The sequence below is a fragment of the Ursus arctos genome, unplaced genomic scaffold (genome assembly GCF_023065955.2).
Source record: "Ursus arctos isolate Adak ecotype North America unplaced genomic scaffold, UrsArc2.0 scaffold_8, whole genome shotgun sequence".
Taxonomy (NCBI): domain Eukaryota; kingdom Metazoa; phylum Chordata; class Mammalia; order Carnivora; family Ursidae; genus Ursus; species Ursus arctos.
The window spans coordinates 63,050,473-63,064,490 of NW_026623100.1; the positions used below are offsets into that span (position 1 = coordinate 63,050,473).

Below are 14,018 nucleotides of genomic sequence, written 5' to 3' on the forward strand. Positions count from 1 at the left end.
CTACCCCCTGCACCACCCTAAGGAGCCTGATGCCAAGCTGTGGCCTCTAACGGCAGGCGCTGCCCAAGGGATGCCCACAGCCAGAAGATACTCGACTCTCCTTGGGCGTGCCGCTTCTGAGGGTCAGGATCCCACTCACCAAATCCACTCATCTACCTTGACCCCGCTCTTCCCCTGTGTGGCTCTCCTTGCCAGCCACGCCCCCAAGTCTGGTAGCACCCCAATCATCCTGCTCGTCACCTTCATACACACGACCCATCCCAGGTGAGCTGGTCCTTCCTGAGACGCCCGCCCACGGGAGGTGATTTGAAAGGTTGGATTATAGCTCTCCAGAGGGAGCCCTCACACATGCGTTGGTGGCCGCAGCTTCCCTGGGGGTCTGGGAGATTTGTCAGGCATTGGGCACGGATTCTCAGGGCCACAAAATCCAGCTTAGCCGGGTGAGGATGGGGGTGACTGTGAGAAGGGAACACGCATTGTCGTCGGTGGGGGGCTATACCAGTAACCCTGCACGGGATGAAGGAGAGAGGGACTGGCCGGTGAGCATCGCAGGTGAAGAAATCCACACATCGAAAGATGATGGGTAGAGCTGTGACACTCAGGATTCAAAGGCCTGAGTTCCACCTGGTTCGTTTGTTTGAACCCCCGAGACTCTCAGGGCTTACCCGAGACCTGCTGTGTGCAGCCACTTGGCGGGGCATTCGGAATCAGACAAGGTCTTGGTCCTCTCTTCCTGCCATCCCTGGGGTCCAGCAGTTCCATAGACTATCAGGATCGAAGGACCTGAGAGATGGTCTCAGAGGCTCTGGCTTCAGATAACAGGTGTGCGAACATGAAGTGAGAGAACAGATGTACAGACGCAGTGGGACAGAACGGAGGCCCTGGCCGACCTCATCTGTCATGGAAACAAATTTCCTGAAAACCTCATTTGGTCCTAGGACCCCACCTTCTCAAGAAGGAAAGATTAATGTCAAAGTAATTTTACAGACCCAATCATTATTCAACAAATATTTATTGAGAGTTTAAGATATGCCCGATATAGGCTAACAGCTGTCTCTGGTATCCGTTGATTCAATCAATAATGACAGAAGCCGTTAAGGGGTCAGTAACCTCTCAGTTAAAGGTGGCCGTCATTAACCACGAGAGTGTCTGTACCTGTTTGGAACATGGCAATGCCTGTGGGTAGCGGCTCTGAGAAGATGCTCTCAGTACACGGGAGGCTCCTGGACCCCAGAGATCACAGTGTCCAGGTGAGACCTCGGCTTTGGGCTAATGCCCAAGGGTCAATCTTTGGCTCCGAGGTTGCCAAACCAATGCTGGCTCCAAAACGCATGACGGTGAGTTTGGTGCCGGTGAAAAGTTGGCCACATCGGGAGCCAGGAAATAAGAGGCCCCAGCCACAGGGACTTCTCATCATTTTTGACAATGGATTTCTGCTGCTTTTTGTAGCTTGAGTTCCCTGTCTGCACCTGCTTCTTCCTTTCACCTTTCTCTCTTGCCCTTATATGCATTGATTTAAAATATATCCCTATTCTGGGGGCGCCTGGGTGGCTCAGTCAGTGAAGCATCCGATTCTTGGTTTCGGCTCAGGTCGTGATCTCAGGGTCATGGGATGGAGCCCTGTGTCAGGCTCCACACTCAGTTGGGAGACTGCTTGAGATTCTCTCTCCCTTTCCCTCTGCCCCTCCCCCTGCTCGCTCGCTCACTCGCTCTCTCTAAAATAAATAAGTCAATCTTTAAAATATATCCCTATTCTGTTTTTCACCAGTAAAACAGTTCCTACCCCATTTCCTGGGATTCTTCACCTCTAAATGGCTCAGGAGAAGCTGCTTCAGGAAGGAATAGATCTCAATATTATTCTGCATTTTATTAGTATATACGTTACCCTTTGGGAAGAGTCCCTCAGAAGCTGTAACCAAAGAAATCGTTCTCCTTCACTGGGCCTGCTTTCTCACCTGTAAAAGTAGGATATTGGTCTAAACAGTGTCCCTGAAGGGGGAACACCAGTGCCTTAAGGAGCTGCACACTTTCACGCATGCTCAGAAGAACTCTGTGGTCAAACACATTTCAGAGCCATGCCGACTGCTCTCTTACTGATTCGCAGTGGACATCAGTCTAGAGCAAAGACTGATAATTCCTGTGCTCAAGAAACCGACTTGACCCGGGAATTCCCATGCCTGTTGATCAAATTCCATCCCACAAGCCCGCTTTGGGAAATACTGAACAAAATCCTCTCTAAGTGCTGGACAAGATATGTCCCTGACCATGCTGCCCAAAGAACGTATGGTGGCCAAAGGAAGTGCCACACTCAGTGGTGAATCAGTGACAAAAAGACCCTGATTCCAACTCCTTCTTTGCCCAGGATCGATACAAATGTCATTGGACACACTCGCTATCCTCTGCCTTGCTGGTTTAATTATCAGTTTGACACAACATCTAAACCTTCCCCAATGCTCCCCCAGACACACACACACACACACACACACACACACACACACACACAGGTTGCCAACTCTCCGATTCTGTGCAGACTGATTAGTGGAGCAGTTAATTTGCTCTAAGTAGCCAAAGACAGGGAGCTCAGATAAACCCAGCCCACGGGTTAATGCCTGGGAAGATTTGGTCCCTGCAGCACGCGAGGCATTTAAGACATCAATGGTCCTTGCATCCTGAGTGATGGGGGCTAAGACACAAAGAGACTCAGGGGAAGCTACGACTGGTCCTCTTTTATAGGAACAGAGCATTTTCCTGGAGAGAGATATTTCTAATACTATAGCAAAAAGGATTAATACTTCCCTTGGAAATATATTACTTTTCCCCCCCAGGAGATGGGTACTGTCTCTCTCGCAGTGCCCAGGGGTTCTGACCCTCATCAGGACCCTTGAGAAGCCCAACCCAGGGACCATTTCCTGAGAGTACCGTAGTCCTCCATGCAGCTGCCCCACCATAACTGCGGGTCCCTTCATGAAGGATCCGCTCTCTGCCTCTTGTTGTGGGTCCTTGTAACACTCTAACGAGGGTGATAGTGCCATGCCTCTTTCCCCGACAAGGACACTGGCTTGGAGACAGGCAAAGTAATTAGTCCTGGTCACGCAGTGAGTAGAGGACGAGCAGGGATGAAGCCCAGGTCAGCTCAACTGGCCACTGATCTATGGTGCTCCCTCCATTTGTGCACTGTATTCTGATTCAGTTGGGTACTGAGCACTGTGTCCATGTATTTTCCATCCCTTCTTGGACATGTGATCCTCAACAGCCCAGTGTTAACTCCTAGAATCCTGCCTCCCCCAACCCAGATCCTTAAAGCCCAGCTCAGGGTGGTTTGGGCTCCCCACTAGTGGCTGTGTGACCTGAAGTGAGTCCCTTAGCCTCTCTGAGCCCTCAGCCTTCTCCTCTTCAATGTGAGCCTTCTCCCCCTCTTCCCTACGACCGCACAGAGCGTTACATCAAAGGAGGTCCTGTGCGTGGACTTGCTCTGTTGCATACAAGGCGCTGCCTGGTGTTCCATGGGCAGAAGGTTGTCTCCCCCAGAATGGAAGCATGCCCTAGAGCAGTTCGCCCCCGCCCTGCCTCCCCTAGTAGATCCATACTATTGCTCCAGGGAGTCCTGTGGAGGCCTTGGTCTGGGGCAGAGCAAACTCCCAGCCGGCATCTGGGTAAATCACAGTTCAGCTGCCATCAGCCAGCCCACCCCCAGCATCCACTGAACGGCGGCCGTGGGCCAAGCATCATGCCGCGTACTGTGCAAGTGGACACTGAAATCCCTGCTTGGGGACCTTCCCGTTTACTCGGGGATGTGGTCAAATAAACACAACAGCAGAGTGAATGGGACACCGAGTGATAACAGGCTGCCGCAGACTTCGGGGATTTAGGAATTAAGAGGGACACCAGGATGGGAGGCAGCCTTCGGGAAAGACTGCCAGGTGCTCAGCAAGGCTGTCGAGAACGCTGAGATGAGCTGTACCCCGCGGGTGGGGTGACATCCCCTCTTGCACAAGAGACTTCACACAGGAAAGCCTGAGATAGCTCTTCACCTGCCCGGCATTTCCTGGACACTTTTGTTTTCCGGTCCACTTTAGGTCCAGATCTTCTTGAAGCAGATTATTTCTTTAAATATTTTTAAACACTTAACAGAACATTTTAAAAACCTATCTCCCTTGATTTCTTTGCAGGTTTGTTTATAAGTTTGGGAGGTTTGAATGTTTGTGAAGATTGAGGTGGAAGAATGTGCAGAATACACGGGAAGGGGACGGGACCCCTGCCCCATCCTGGGTTGCTCTCAGCCCTGGCTGCACATTGCATGGACCCGGGGGGCTGTGAAGCTAAGAACACCACGCCCCCCGCCCCCAAGAGGCGGGTTCATTGGTCTGGGTCGAGGCCGGGCAGGTGCTTTGAAAGCTGCCGGGTGATTTCTGATGTGCGCCCGGGGCTGAGACCCAGCTGGACGGCGCGTCCGAGTTCGCTCCTCGCGGGCTCGTAAAGCCCATGTTTGAGATCTTTTGTGCCCATGAGCTTCGCGTCAGTGCTGCCCTTCTGTCTCCCCACAGAACCAGCCCTCCTCCCTGGCCATGCTGGACCTTCTGCACGTGGCTCGGGACATCGCCTGTGGCTGTCAGTATTTGGAGGAAAATCACTTCATCCACCGGTGAGTCGAAGCGACCTTGCTCTACCCTCTGCCTTCCGTATGCTTCCCTACACATCTCCAGGGCCCAGACCCCCCTCCCCTGCAGAGCAGAATGGTAGGTCTCTCTCCAGAGTTGTTTGGATGACTCAGCTTCGCTTGTCTTTAAGATAATTACTTACTCTGTCAGGGCTTCATTTACCCCATATGTAAAATGGGTATCATAAAACATCCATCCCAGGGCCGGAGATCTAGGGAGCTGTTCTTGACCTTCCACAGGGACTCCTGCCTGTACCTTGCAGCCCGCTCTCCCTTTAATGTTTTTCCCACCTAGAAAACCGAGCTCTCTAAGGGAATTAGAGGAGTTCATAGTTTCACATATTTGACTATGGGTAACTCGAAGGTAAGGACCCTGTTTTATTCATCTTCGTATCCCTGGTATATCATGCGGCAAAATTAATGTCTGTTGGATACATTAATTTTTTTCTAAAATACTCTGAAATGAAACATAATGATCATTTTCTTTACTTCCATACTTCATTTCCTCTACTCTATAGGACGCTTATGTTTAAATGGTGTTTGATTGGGGCATCGAATCCACACATAATGCTACAGACACGATGGATTATACGTATTTCTTTCCACGTGGATGTTGATGACTTTCTCAGCTGACACCTTGATTCTGAAATCTGGAAAGTCAAATAGATTGTTAGGCTCTTTGCAGAGCTCTTCCTAATGATATGCTTCTCAGTTAGTAAATACCAGCCTGCTGAATGAACAATCACTTTTTAACGCATGTCTTCAAAGAGTATAAGACACGTTCGTAATAATTAGAACATGTAAGTACAAAGCAGGAAATGAGGGAAGCTGTGTGAGTTCAGCAATGGAAAAGCATGTAAGCAGATAGCAAGCTATGCTTTCTGCCCTAATAAAAATGGAGAAATTAAAGATCAAGAAATGCACTCGCCTAGGCTCCTACCGTCATTCCTGAAACAAGGCGATAAACATTCACCCCGGCTTATCCTTTCACTGTCACTCCATCACTTTAGTCTTCAGATCTTCCTCTTGATTCTAACTCTGTCCCAGGTGCAGGTCTTGTGCTTCATAGAAATAACAGGAGTGAAAAAGGAGCTGGGACCAATCCTTCATGCTCTCCTCCAAAGCCACGCGCTTTGCTTCAAAGCATGGGGCAACCCTGCCATTGTTCTTGCCCTTTCTGTTGTGCCCAGAACTCTCCATAAATCTCAGCTCTGGGCTTTACTGCTGCTCAGACAGGACAAGGTTGTGCTCTTCTTGGAATTCATTCTTGGCTTAGAGCCACCTTTCCACCTGTTGTCTGTGTCCTCTAAGTCTGGACTCCCTGGAGAGCAAGCTGGGCAGTCACCTTGGTGACACTGGCCACCTTCCTTCCCTTCTCACCGAGATCGTTTCAGCTTTCTCATCTCTGCCCCATGTTCGTCACCAAGTGTCCAGATTCTCCGACTGAGGGATCACCTTCTTCTTTCCTCTGACGTTTGAAAACCTGCTTTCCCGGAGCCGTGAAACATTTCGACCATATCACAGTGCTTTGTTATTATAATGAGATAACAGGATCACATTCTCTCAAGATTCTTATCACTTCCACATCTGTAAATAGTTACTGAAGGTCAGAATTAGATCCCAGAGTAATAGTTTGTTGCTACTTTTATCTTTTTTGAGAAATGAAATTGTCAAAGATCGAATCAGGAATGTATCAGAGGGTCTGCTTTATAAGCAAAAGGCAACATCTAACAAATTGTCCATCGCAATCAAAGCTTTTCTTCCGGGGTAACTGGCATTAGGAAGGCATCTTTCACACCTCCTCGCTGGCTGCGTACGAGCTCTGTGGCACACACACTCCCACAGCAGTGTGACCTCTAGTGCTCTCTCCTCCACCGACAGCCGCCTCAAGATTCACGGCTCCCAGGCGTGCACACCTCCACTTCCTGAATTCGGAGGGGAACTCCTTCCCCAGATTCACAGGCTCACATTTCCTGTTAGATCTGTTTCCTTTGGACGTGGTTTATTGCCATGTCAAGAATTATGGGTCATTCGACCAGTTCTTGGTGTGCTCTGTGATACCCCATCACTTTCTTGCCATTAAATTCAGGGTCACTTTTTTCAGCAATCATTTCATGCACATCAGCGTAAAGACCTTCCTGGAGATACAAATATTGTTTCTGGTCTACTTCAGTATATTTCTCTTGGGAAGCAACAGCTATATATCCTACTATTTTTCTTCTTTTTGATGTCATATATGTTATGCTTTCATAGTTTTATTAGCGCATTTTATGCACCATTGCTCCTCAAAATTCAACTGAAACCCTCTGCATCAGGCCAGCGGCGTTAACAACACCCATCTCCCGCTCTGCCCCACTGTTCGGGTATCTTAAGTGTCTTAGTGACCCCCAGTCCAGATCCTGCTTAGTTTGCCCACGTCCTTATTTGTCCACCAAAGATCAGGACCTTTGGGAAACCGGTTGAAAATATGAAAACACCACCTGTACTCCCTAAGAAATACTTTTTTTTCTGTCCAGGACTTTCATATTATTAGAGACCCATGCCAGGCTTTCTCTGGATGCACCCTTCATTCCCACATGCATGTGAAGAATGGGTGAGCAGTTGATGAGTGGACAAGTCTTGGAGAGCTTTGATCATGCCTTCCGGGCATGCTGCAGGAAAACAGGCCCTCTGGAGCGCAACGGCAAAGAAGACACGATAACTTTAAGACTTGAAAGGAAAGATGCTTCAGCCCCAGAGCTGTGATGCATACAGCTTAGCAAAGGCATTAGTGAAAATCATGAGTGTAAGAATAATAGTAGCTTATTTAAAAAGAAAACTAGGATTATTGGGGAATACTTTGACCGGCTTGAACTTGGTAGCATGGAAGTCATGCTCTCCCAGAACATTCCTCAGGCAACTCGCAGAAACCAACAGCAATCTGTACAAAACAACGTAGGCCAAATGGCATTTCTTATGTCCCTATACGATCTTCTTTTAGCTTAAGTTTTTTAATAAAACGAGAATAGCACCCTGTATCTTCTAGGGTTGTTGTGATAATTACCCATGAAGCACTTAGAACAATGCTTAGTACAGAGTAAAAGGCCAATAAATTCTAGTTCTTATCATCATTACTTTCATTATTATTATCCCATTAAACATTTTCAGTCATCTCCCCTAATCCGTTTCCACTCGCCTATTATTTCTGAGGGCTAGAACTGGCCTAGCTATTTCTCTCGTACTGAAGTATAACGTAGTAAAGGAAACAGGGCAGAGAAGGGAATTCTTTGAACTTCAGATTGGAGGTGAGAATCCTTGGGATGAATATTACCTGTTTTCTTCCCAGAAATAAAATTAGGAAGTGCCTTTTCTCTTTCATTTTTTTCTTCCCAGAGACATTGCTGCCAGAAACTGCCTCTTGACCTGTCCGGGCCCTGGCAGAGTGGCCAAGATTGGAGACTTTGGAATGGCCCGGGACATCTACAGGTGAGCAGAGATGGCCCTCACCCATCAAAGCCCCATCCCCTGGACAGAATGGGACGTGGCTGCCTGTGCCCTAAGTCATCTCTGGCCACCTAACATTTCCTTAAGTCCCTTTCCAGCACATACAACACCTTAATTTAGTGCGCATGCCCGGTGGTCTAATTCTAGGATCACACTGACCGGTGTCACTGACACCGTGTTCTTAAGTAGATCGTCTGTCTGGTTCCACCTCTCCAATCTCAGAATGTTCTCAGACACAGAGGAACCCAGATCCTTGATAGGGAAAAAATTCTCAGTAAACTTTTGCTTAACCCCTCTCCTCAATATTTGGGAATTCTAAACGGACTTGGCTTCCATCAGCACAGACAGGAGCACCCCAGGGCTGACAACATAATGGGCTGGCTCCCCAGTCTTGTCTACCTGCACCAGGAGTCACAGGAGGGGGTTCCGAGCCCATAGGCCGGCTTCATCTCTTTATCCCTGTCAGTGTCTTAAGGGTACATTAAAAACTAAAATAATTTTTCTAATTAAAAAGAAAAACCTTCCATCGTACTTTATCTCACTCTTCTCTTCCCAAACCCTCGTTTCATTTTCAGCCGATTATTTACAACCACGACTTGCTGCGTGAGCTGAGCAAGTCACTCCTTTGCATGGTCACTAATTACGCCCTCCCCACCTAGTCCAGGGGTGGAGCGAGGAGAGACGCTTTCACTCTTTGGAGAGTACGGGGGAGCCCCAAAGGCCCCCATAGGACTGGTAGCGATCGACAGGGGAGGGAATGCTGACGGCACCCTGTTCCTGCAGGGTAGCAGCGCAGGGAGGACTGGGTGCTCCACTCTCCCTTCTCTTTACCTCTCCGAGTCTCAGCGCCCCTCCCCTCCCTTCTCAGAATACCCAGATTGCCCTTGCTTCCAGATACAAATGTTGCAGCCTGACTTAGCGAGCGAGCCCTTCCTCTCCATCCACAGCCCTGACAGCTCCGCGGCCCTAGCTTCGCCCCCAGCTGGCCCGTGGCCCCACTGTCCCCACACACGCGTGCGATCTCGTGTGTCAGGAATGGTCTTCCGAGAGCTCCTCAGCACTCAGCTCCATCGGCCCCCGTCTGTGAAGCTCTTCCTGGCCCTCACCCCCGCCTCTGTGTCAGTGAGCTGCACACACCCCTACATCACCATACGTGCTCGTCTACACTTGCAGGCGTCTGGGGGTCGGTTTCTTCCCCTAAACAGTACGCTGGGGCGAGAGAGACTATGACTTACTCGCGTCCTCAGCACCCAGCAGAGTAAATACTCGGCCCAGGGCTCCCCCTTTACCCACGGCTTCTCCTTCCCCGGTTTCAGTTGTTCACGTCAGCTGTGCGGTCTGGAGGCAGATGCTCCCCCTGACACACCAGCAGAGGGTCCCCAGTCCCCTGACCTCAGGTCCCAACGCCTGCGTCATTGGGCTCACTTCAGCTCCGCACGTAGGCATTTATCATCTCACGTCATCACAAGAAGTAGCGCGAGTACAGGACAGGAGGACATTTTGAGAGAGAGAGAGGCCACGTTCACGTTTATTACACTACATTGTTGTAATTGTTCCATTGTGGTTTTTGTTGTTCCTCTCTCACTGTGCCTAATTTATAAATGAAACTTTATCGTGGGTGTGTATGTATAAGAAAAAACCTACTACATGTGAGATTTGGGACTATCTGTGGCTTCAGGCAGCCACTGGGGGTCTTGGGAGGATATCCCCCATGGAGGAGGGGGGACCACTGTCCATTTTTATTGAAGTCATTAATCTAGGCGGCTGGTGGGGGGCTCCCCCCCGAGCACCCCCCAACAGGAGAACACAGGGCTGGGGGTGGAGCTGGTTTTGAAGGTGTGAGCTAATTTAGTAGTCTTTGCCTGTGACGTCATTAATGCAGCTCAGGATAAAATAAAGTTCTTAATTTTCAACGGCCTGTGTTCCCCTGCTCTCCTCCCGAGCCACAAGCACCCCTCGTTCCTTTCAGTTCTGGAATGGCCGCGGCCTGTGGTTGCCTGGCCAAGCTCCCACTCGGAGCTGCCCCGGGACCAAGTGTGGGTCTCCGCTTCTCCCCCACAGAGCGAGCTACTACCGAAAAGGAGGCTGCGCCATGCTGCCCGTCAAATGGATGCCTCCAGAGGCTTTCATGGAAGGGATATTCACTTCTAAAACGGACACATGGTGAGTCTCCGCTGCCCCCTGCGCGGAGCCAAGGGCTCCCACGCTCTCGCCGGGAAGGGTAAGAGGAGATGAGTCAGCGCGCCTCTACAACGGGCTGTCAGATGCTGGCATGGGCCCCAGTCGGCAGAAAGGCCTGGTAGAGCCCAGATTACTCCCCGCACCCTGAGAGCTTAGGCATCGCTAGAAGCTGCGTTGCTACCAAGTTTCCAGGTGATCCTCATGCCCCCGGCCGGGGACCACGCATTGAGAGACACGTGATTTTTTTTTTTTTAACCTAACTGCAAAGTTGGGTTTATTCCAGGAATGCAACACTGAGTTAAGATTAGAAAAATTGATCAATGACTTCCTCTCCGTTAACAGAAGAAAGGAGAAAATAATTATCAGCACAGAAGTGCTGCAGGCTTAGGGGTGTTGAGACGCATTCTACAGTTAAAACTAAAGAGTGCAAAACACTGTACGTGATTATTCCTCCTGCATAACTGACACTTTGCGCTCCCATCTCCCCATGGCCTCCCCCCTCCTCCTCTGCAACCACGGCTCCACTCTCTGCTTCTCTGGTGCCGCCTCGAAGGGAGAGCGTGCGGGAGGTGTCCTCCTGGGCCTGGCTTCTTTCCCTTAGCGTCGGGTCCTCCGGGTTCATCTGTGTCATCACAAATGGCCGGATTTTCTTCTCTTTTAAGGCTGAATAATATTCCGTGGTATCTGTACACGTCACGTTTTCTTTATCCATTCACCGGCCGCTGCATAGTTAGGCTGCTTCCATGTGTTGGCTCTTACGAATGATGCTGCAGTGGACGTGGGACTGCAGATTTCTCTTCGAGAGACTGACTTTATTTCCACCAGCTGTACACCCGGAAGCGGGGTCGCTGGATCTTAAGGTAGTTCTGTTTTTAATATTTTGAGGGAATCTCCATATTTTTTTACATTTTACACTCCATAAGAGCAACATAGAATTTTAAATGGCAGATCAAACCTGTGCTATCTGCCGAAATACACACATACCTGTGCACACGCATGCACGCACACTCACCCACGTGCACACGCACACATGCACGCACACTCACCCACATGCACACACGCACTCACCCACGTGCACACGCACACATGCACGCACACTCACCCACATGCACACGCACACATGCACACACCCACATGCACACACGCACTCACCCACGTGCACACGCACACATGCACGCACACTCACCCACATGCACACGCACACATGCACACACCCACATGCACACACGCACACTCATGCACATGCACACATGCATGCACTCACCCACATGCACACACACACATACACGCACAATCACCCACGTGCACACGCACACATGCACACACCCACATGCGCACACATGCACGCACTCACCCACATGCACACGCACACATGCACGCACACTCACCCACGTGCACACGCACACATGCACACACCCACATGCTCACACATGCACACACTCACCCACATGCACACACACATGCACGCACACTCACCCACATGCACACGCACACATGCACACACCCACATGCGCACACATGCACGCACACTCACCCACATGCACACGCACACATGCACACACCCACATGCACACACGCACACTCACCCACATGCACACGCACACATGCACACACCCACATGCACACACACGCACAACACCAAAGGGAGTCTTTTTAGTTGTACAAAAATCCACAAGGACAAAGGTGACAATGACAAAATTTTGGAAACTGGAACGTTTATGGACAAGTGGTACCTTACTTAATGCAAAAGCCCCAGAAAGGCCCAGAAATTGAAGGTGCCAGGCACCCCTGGCAATAGAGGGCAGCAGACAGGAATATCAGTTACAGGTATGTTTAAAAAGTAACCAGATCCTTGGCCCAGTCCCTCACCCCCACGCAAAACCAAGGGTTCCCTCTGTGAAGAGCCTTTCTCGTCTTGGGCACATTAGATGTCACTGAGGATGAATTCTGTACTATAAACAAAGATAAATATTTTTTAAATCTACCTACTTCAAAATGTGTGCCCCCTTCTTCCCCTCAGTGCCAAGAACGCGGCCGCAGGTAGGAGTCGATCAGAGAACCCCTCACTGGAGGAACTGACCCATGAAGAGAAAAACTCCAGATACTAGAAGTGGTAGTAGGCTAAGTAATGGCCATCCAGAGTACCAGGCTCTAATCCCGGGAGCCTATCATTGTTACCTTATAAGGAAAAAAGAGTCTTTGCGCATGTGGTTAAGTTGAAGATCTTGAGGTGGGACGGTCATCCTGAATTATCTGGGTGGGCCCTAAGCCATCACGAGGGTCCTCGTAAGAGGCAGGCAGAGGGAGATTCCACATGCAGAGAGGAGGAGGCAATGTGAACAGAGATAGAGGCTGAAGGCATGTGACCCCAGGTCAAGGAATTCTGGAAGCCTCCAGAAGCTAGAAAAAGGCAAGGAATAGATTTTCCCCTGGAGCTTCTGGAGTGAGTGTGGTTCTGCAAACGCCTTGACTTTATCCACCTTGATTCCATCCCAGGATACTGCCCTGATTTCAGACATCTGGCCTTCACAGCCGTGAGAAAATGAATGTCTGTTCTTTCAAGGCACCGAGTCTGTGGCACTTTGTCACAGCAGCCCCGGGGGGCCTGATGCACCCAGGGAAACAAGCAAGCCAGCTGCCCCCACTGGACAAGATCGACAAGGGCTTCCCGTTGGCTTTGTAATGGCCCAGTCATAAAATACGAACAGCCAGCCAAGAACCAACAAAGGCTTGAGAAAACATTCTAATCTGAAGGAAACAAACACAGAAAGAGGAACTTGGAGAAAGAAAAATACAGAAAGCTTAGGAAAACTTGTAAAAACCATACTATCCTCAGAAAGATAAATTATTGCAACCATAATCTAAGGACGAAAGATTTTTTTAAATAAGGTTTTTAGAGAAAAAAAAGTTCTTAGAAATAAAAATAGGAGAGAGCCCTCAAGGAGATGGCGCATTAGTCCCCGGAGCTGCACGCAGCAACGTCAGGTCAGGTGTTCAAGGTCAATATCAACAGTGATAGATCATGTTGATAACATGTGCCCTTGATACGATGTGGTGAAAATGACATGTAACCTCTGTGGTCTTTCTCCCCACACCCAACAACTCCGGTCTAATCATAAGCAAAGCAGACAAATCCCAGATGGTCGTTCTACTAAAGCCCTGACCAATATTCCTCAAAACTGTCAAGGTCATCATAAACAAGGAAAGCCTGAGACGTTGTCACAGTCAAGAGTAGCTCAGGGAAACAAGACAATTACATATAATGTGATATTCTAACAGGGTCCTGGAACAGAAAAAGTAAATTCGGCAAAAGCTAAGGAAATCTGGATAAGCTATAGGTTTTAGTTCATAATTATGCCTTAATATTGGCTCATTAATTCTAACAAATGTGCCATATGAATATAAGATGCTAAAAATAGGGGAAACTGAATGTGGAGTATGTGGGAACTCTATGTATTATCTGCATCATTTATTTACAATCTAAAACTGTTCTCAAGAAATTTATTTTTTTAATATGATGATGGATATGTAAAAGTAGCAGGAAGTTTGGAAGATGGAGTTGAATAAATCTTCTAGAAAATAAAACAACTAGGGGCACTTGGATGTCTCAGTTGGTTAAGTGTCTGACTTTGGCTCAGGTCATGATGCCGGGGTCTTGGGACCAAGCCCCATGTCAGGCTCCCTGCTCAGCAGAGAG

At 49.2% G+C, this 14,018-nt stretch overlaps 1 protein-coding gene across 1 annotated transcript in view; it reads left to right on the forward strand.

The window, feature by feature from the left end:
- The window catches only part of ALK (ALK receptor tyrosine kinase), a 655,077-nt gene that overhangs the window by 629,897 nt on the left and 11,162 nt on the right, over positions 1-14,018 (forward strand). Inside the window, exons 24-26 of the mRNA XM_044379628.3 lie at positions 4,545-4,642; positions 8,030-8,122; positions 10,202-10,303. Coding sequence (XP_044235563.2) covers positions 4,545-4,642; positions 8,030-8,122; positions 10,202-10,303 — 293 coding nt within the window. The remainder of the gene's footprint in view (positions 1-4,544; positions 4,643-8,029; positions 8,123-10,201; positions 10,304-14,018) is intronic.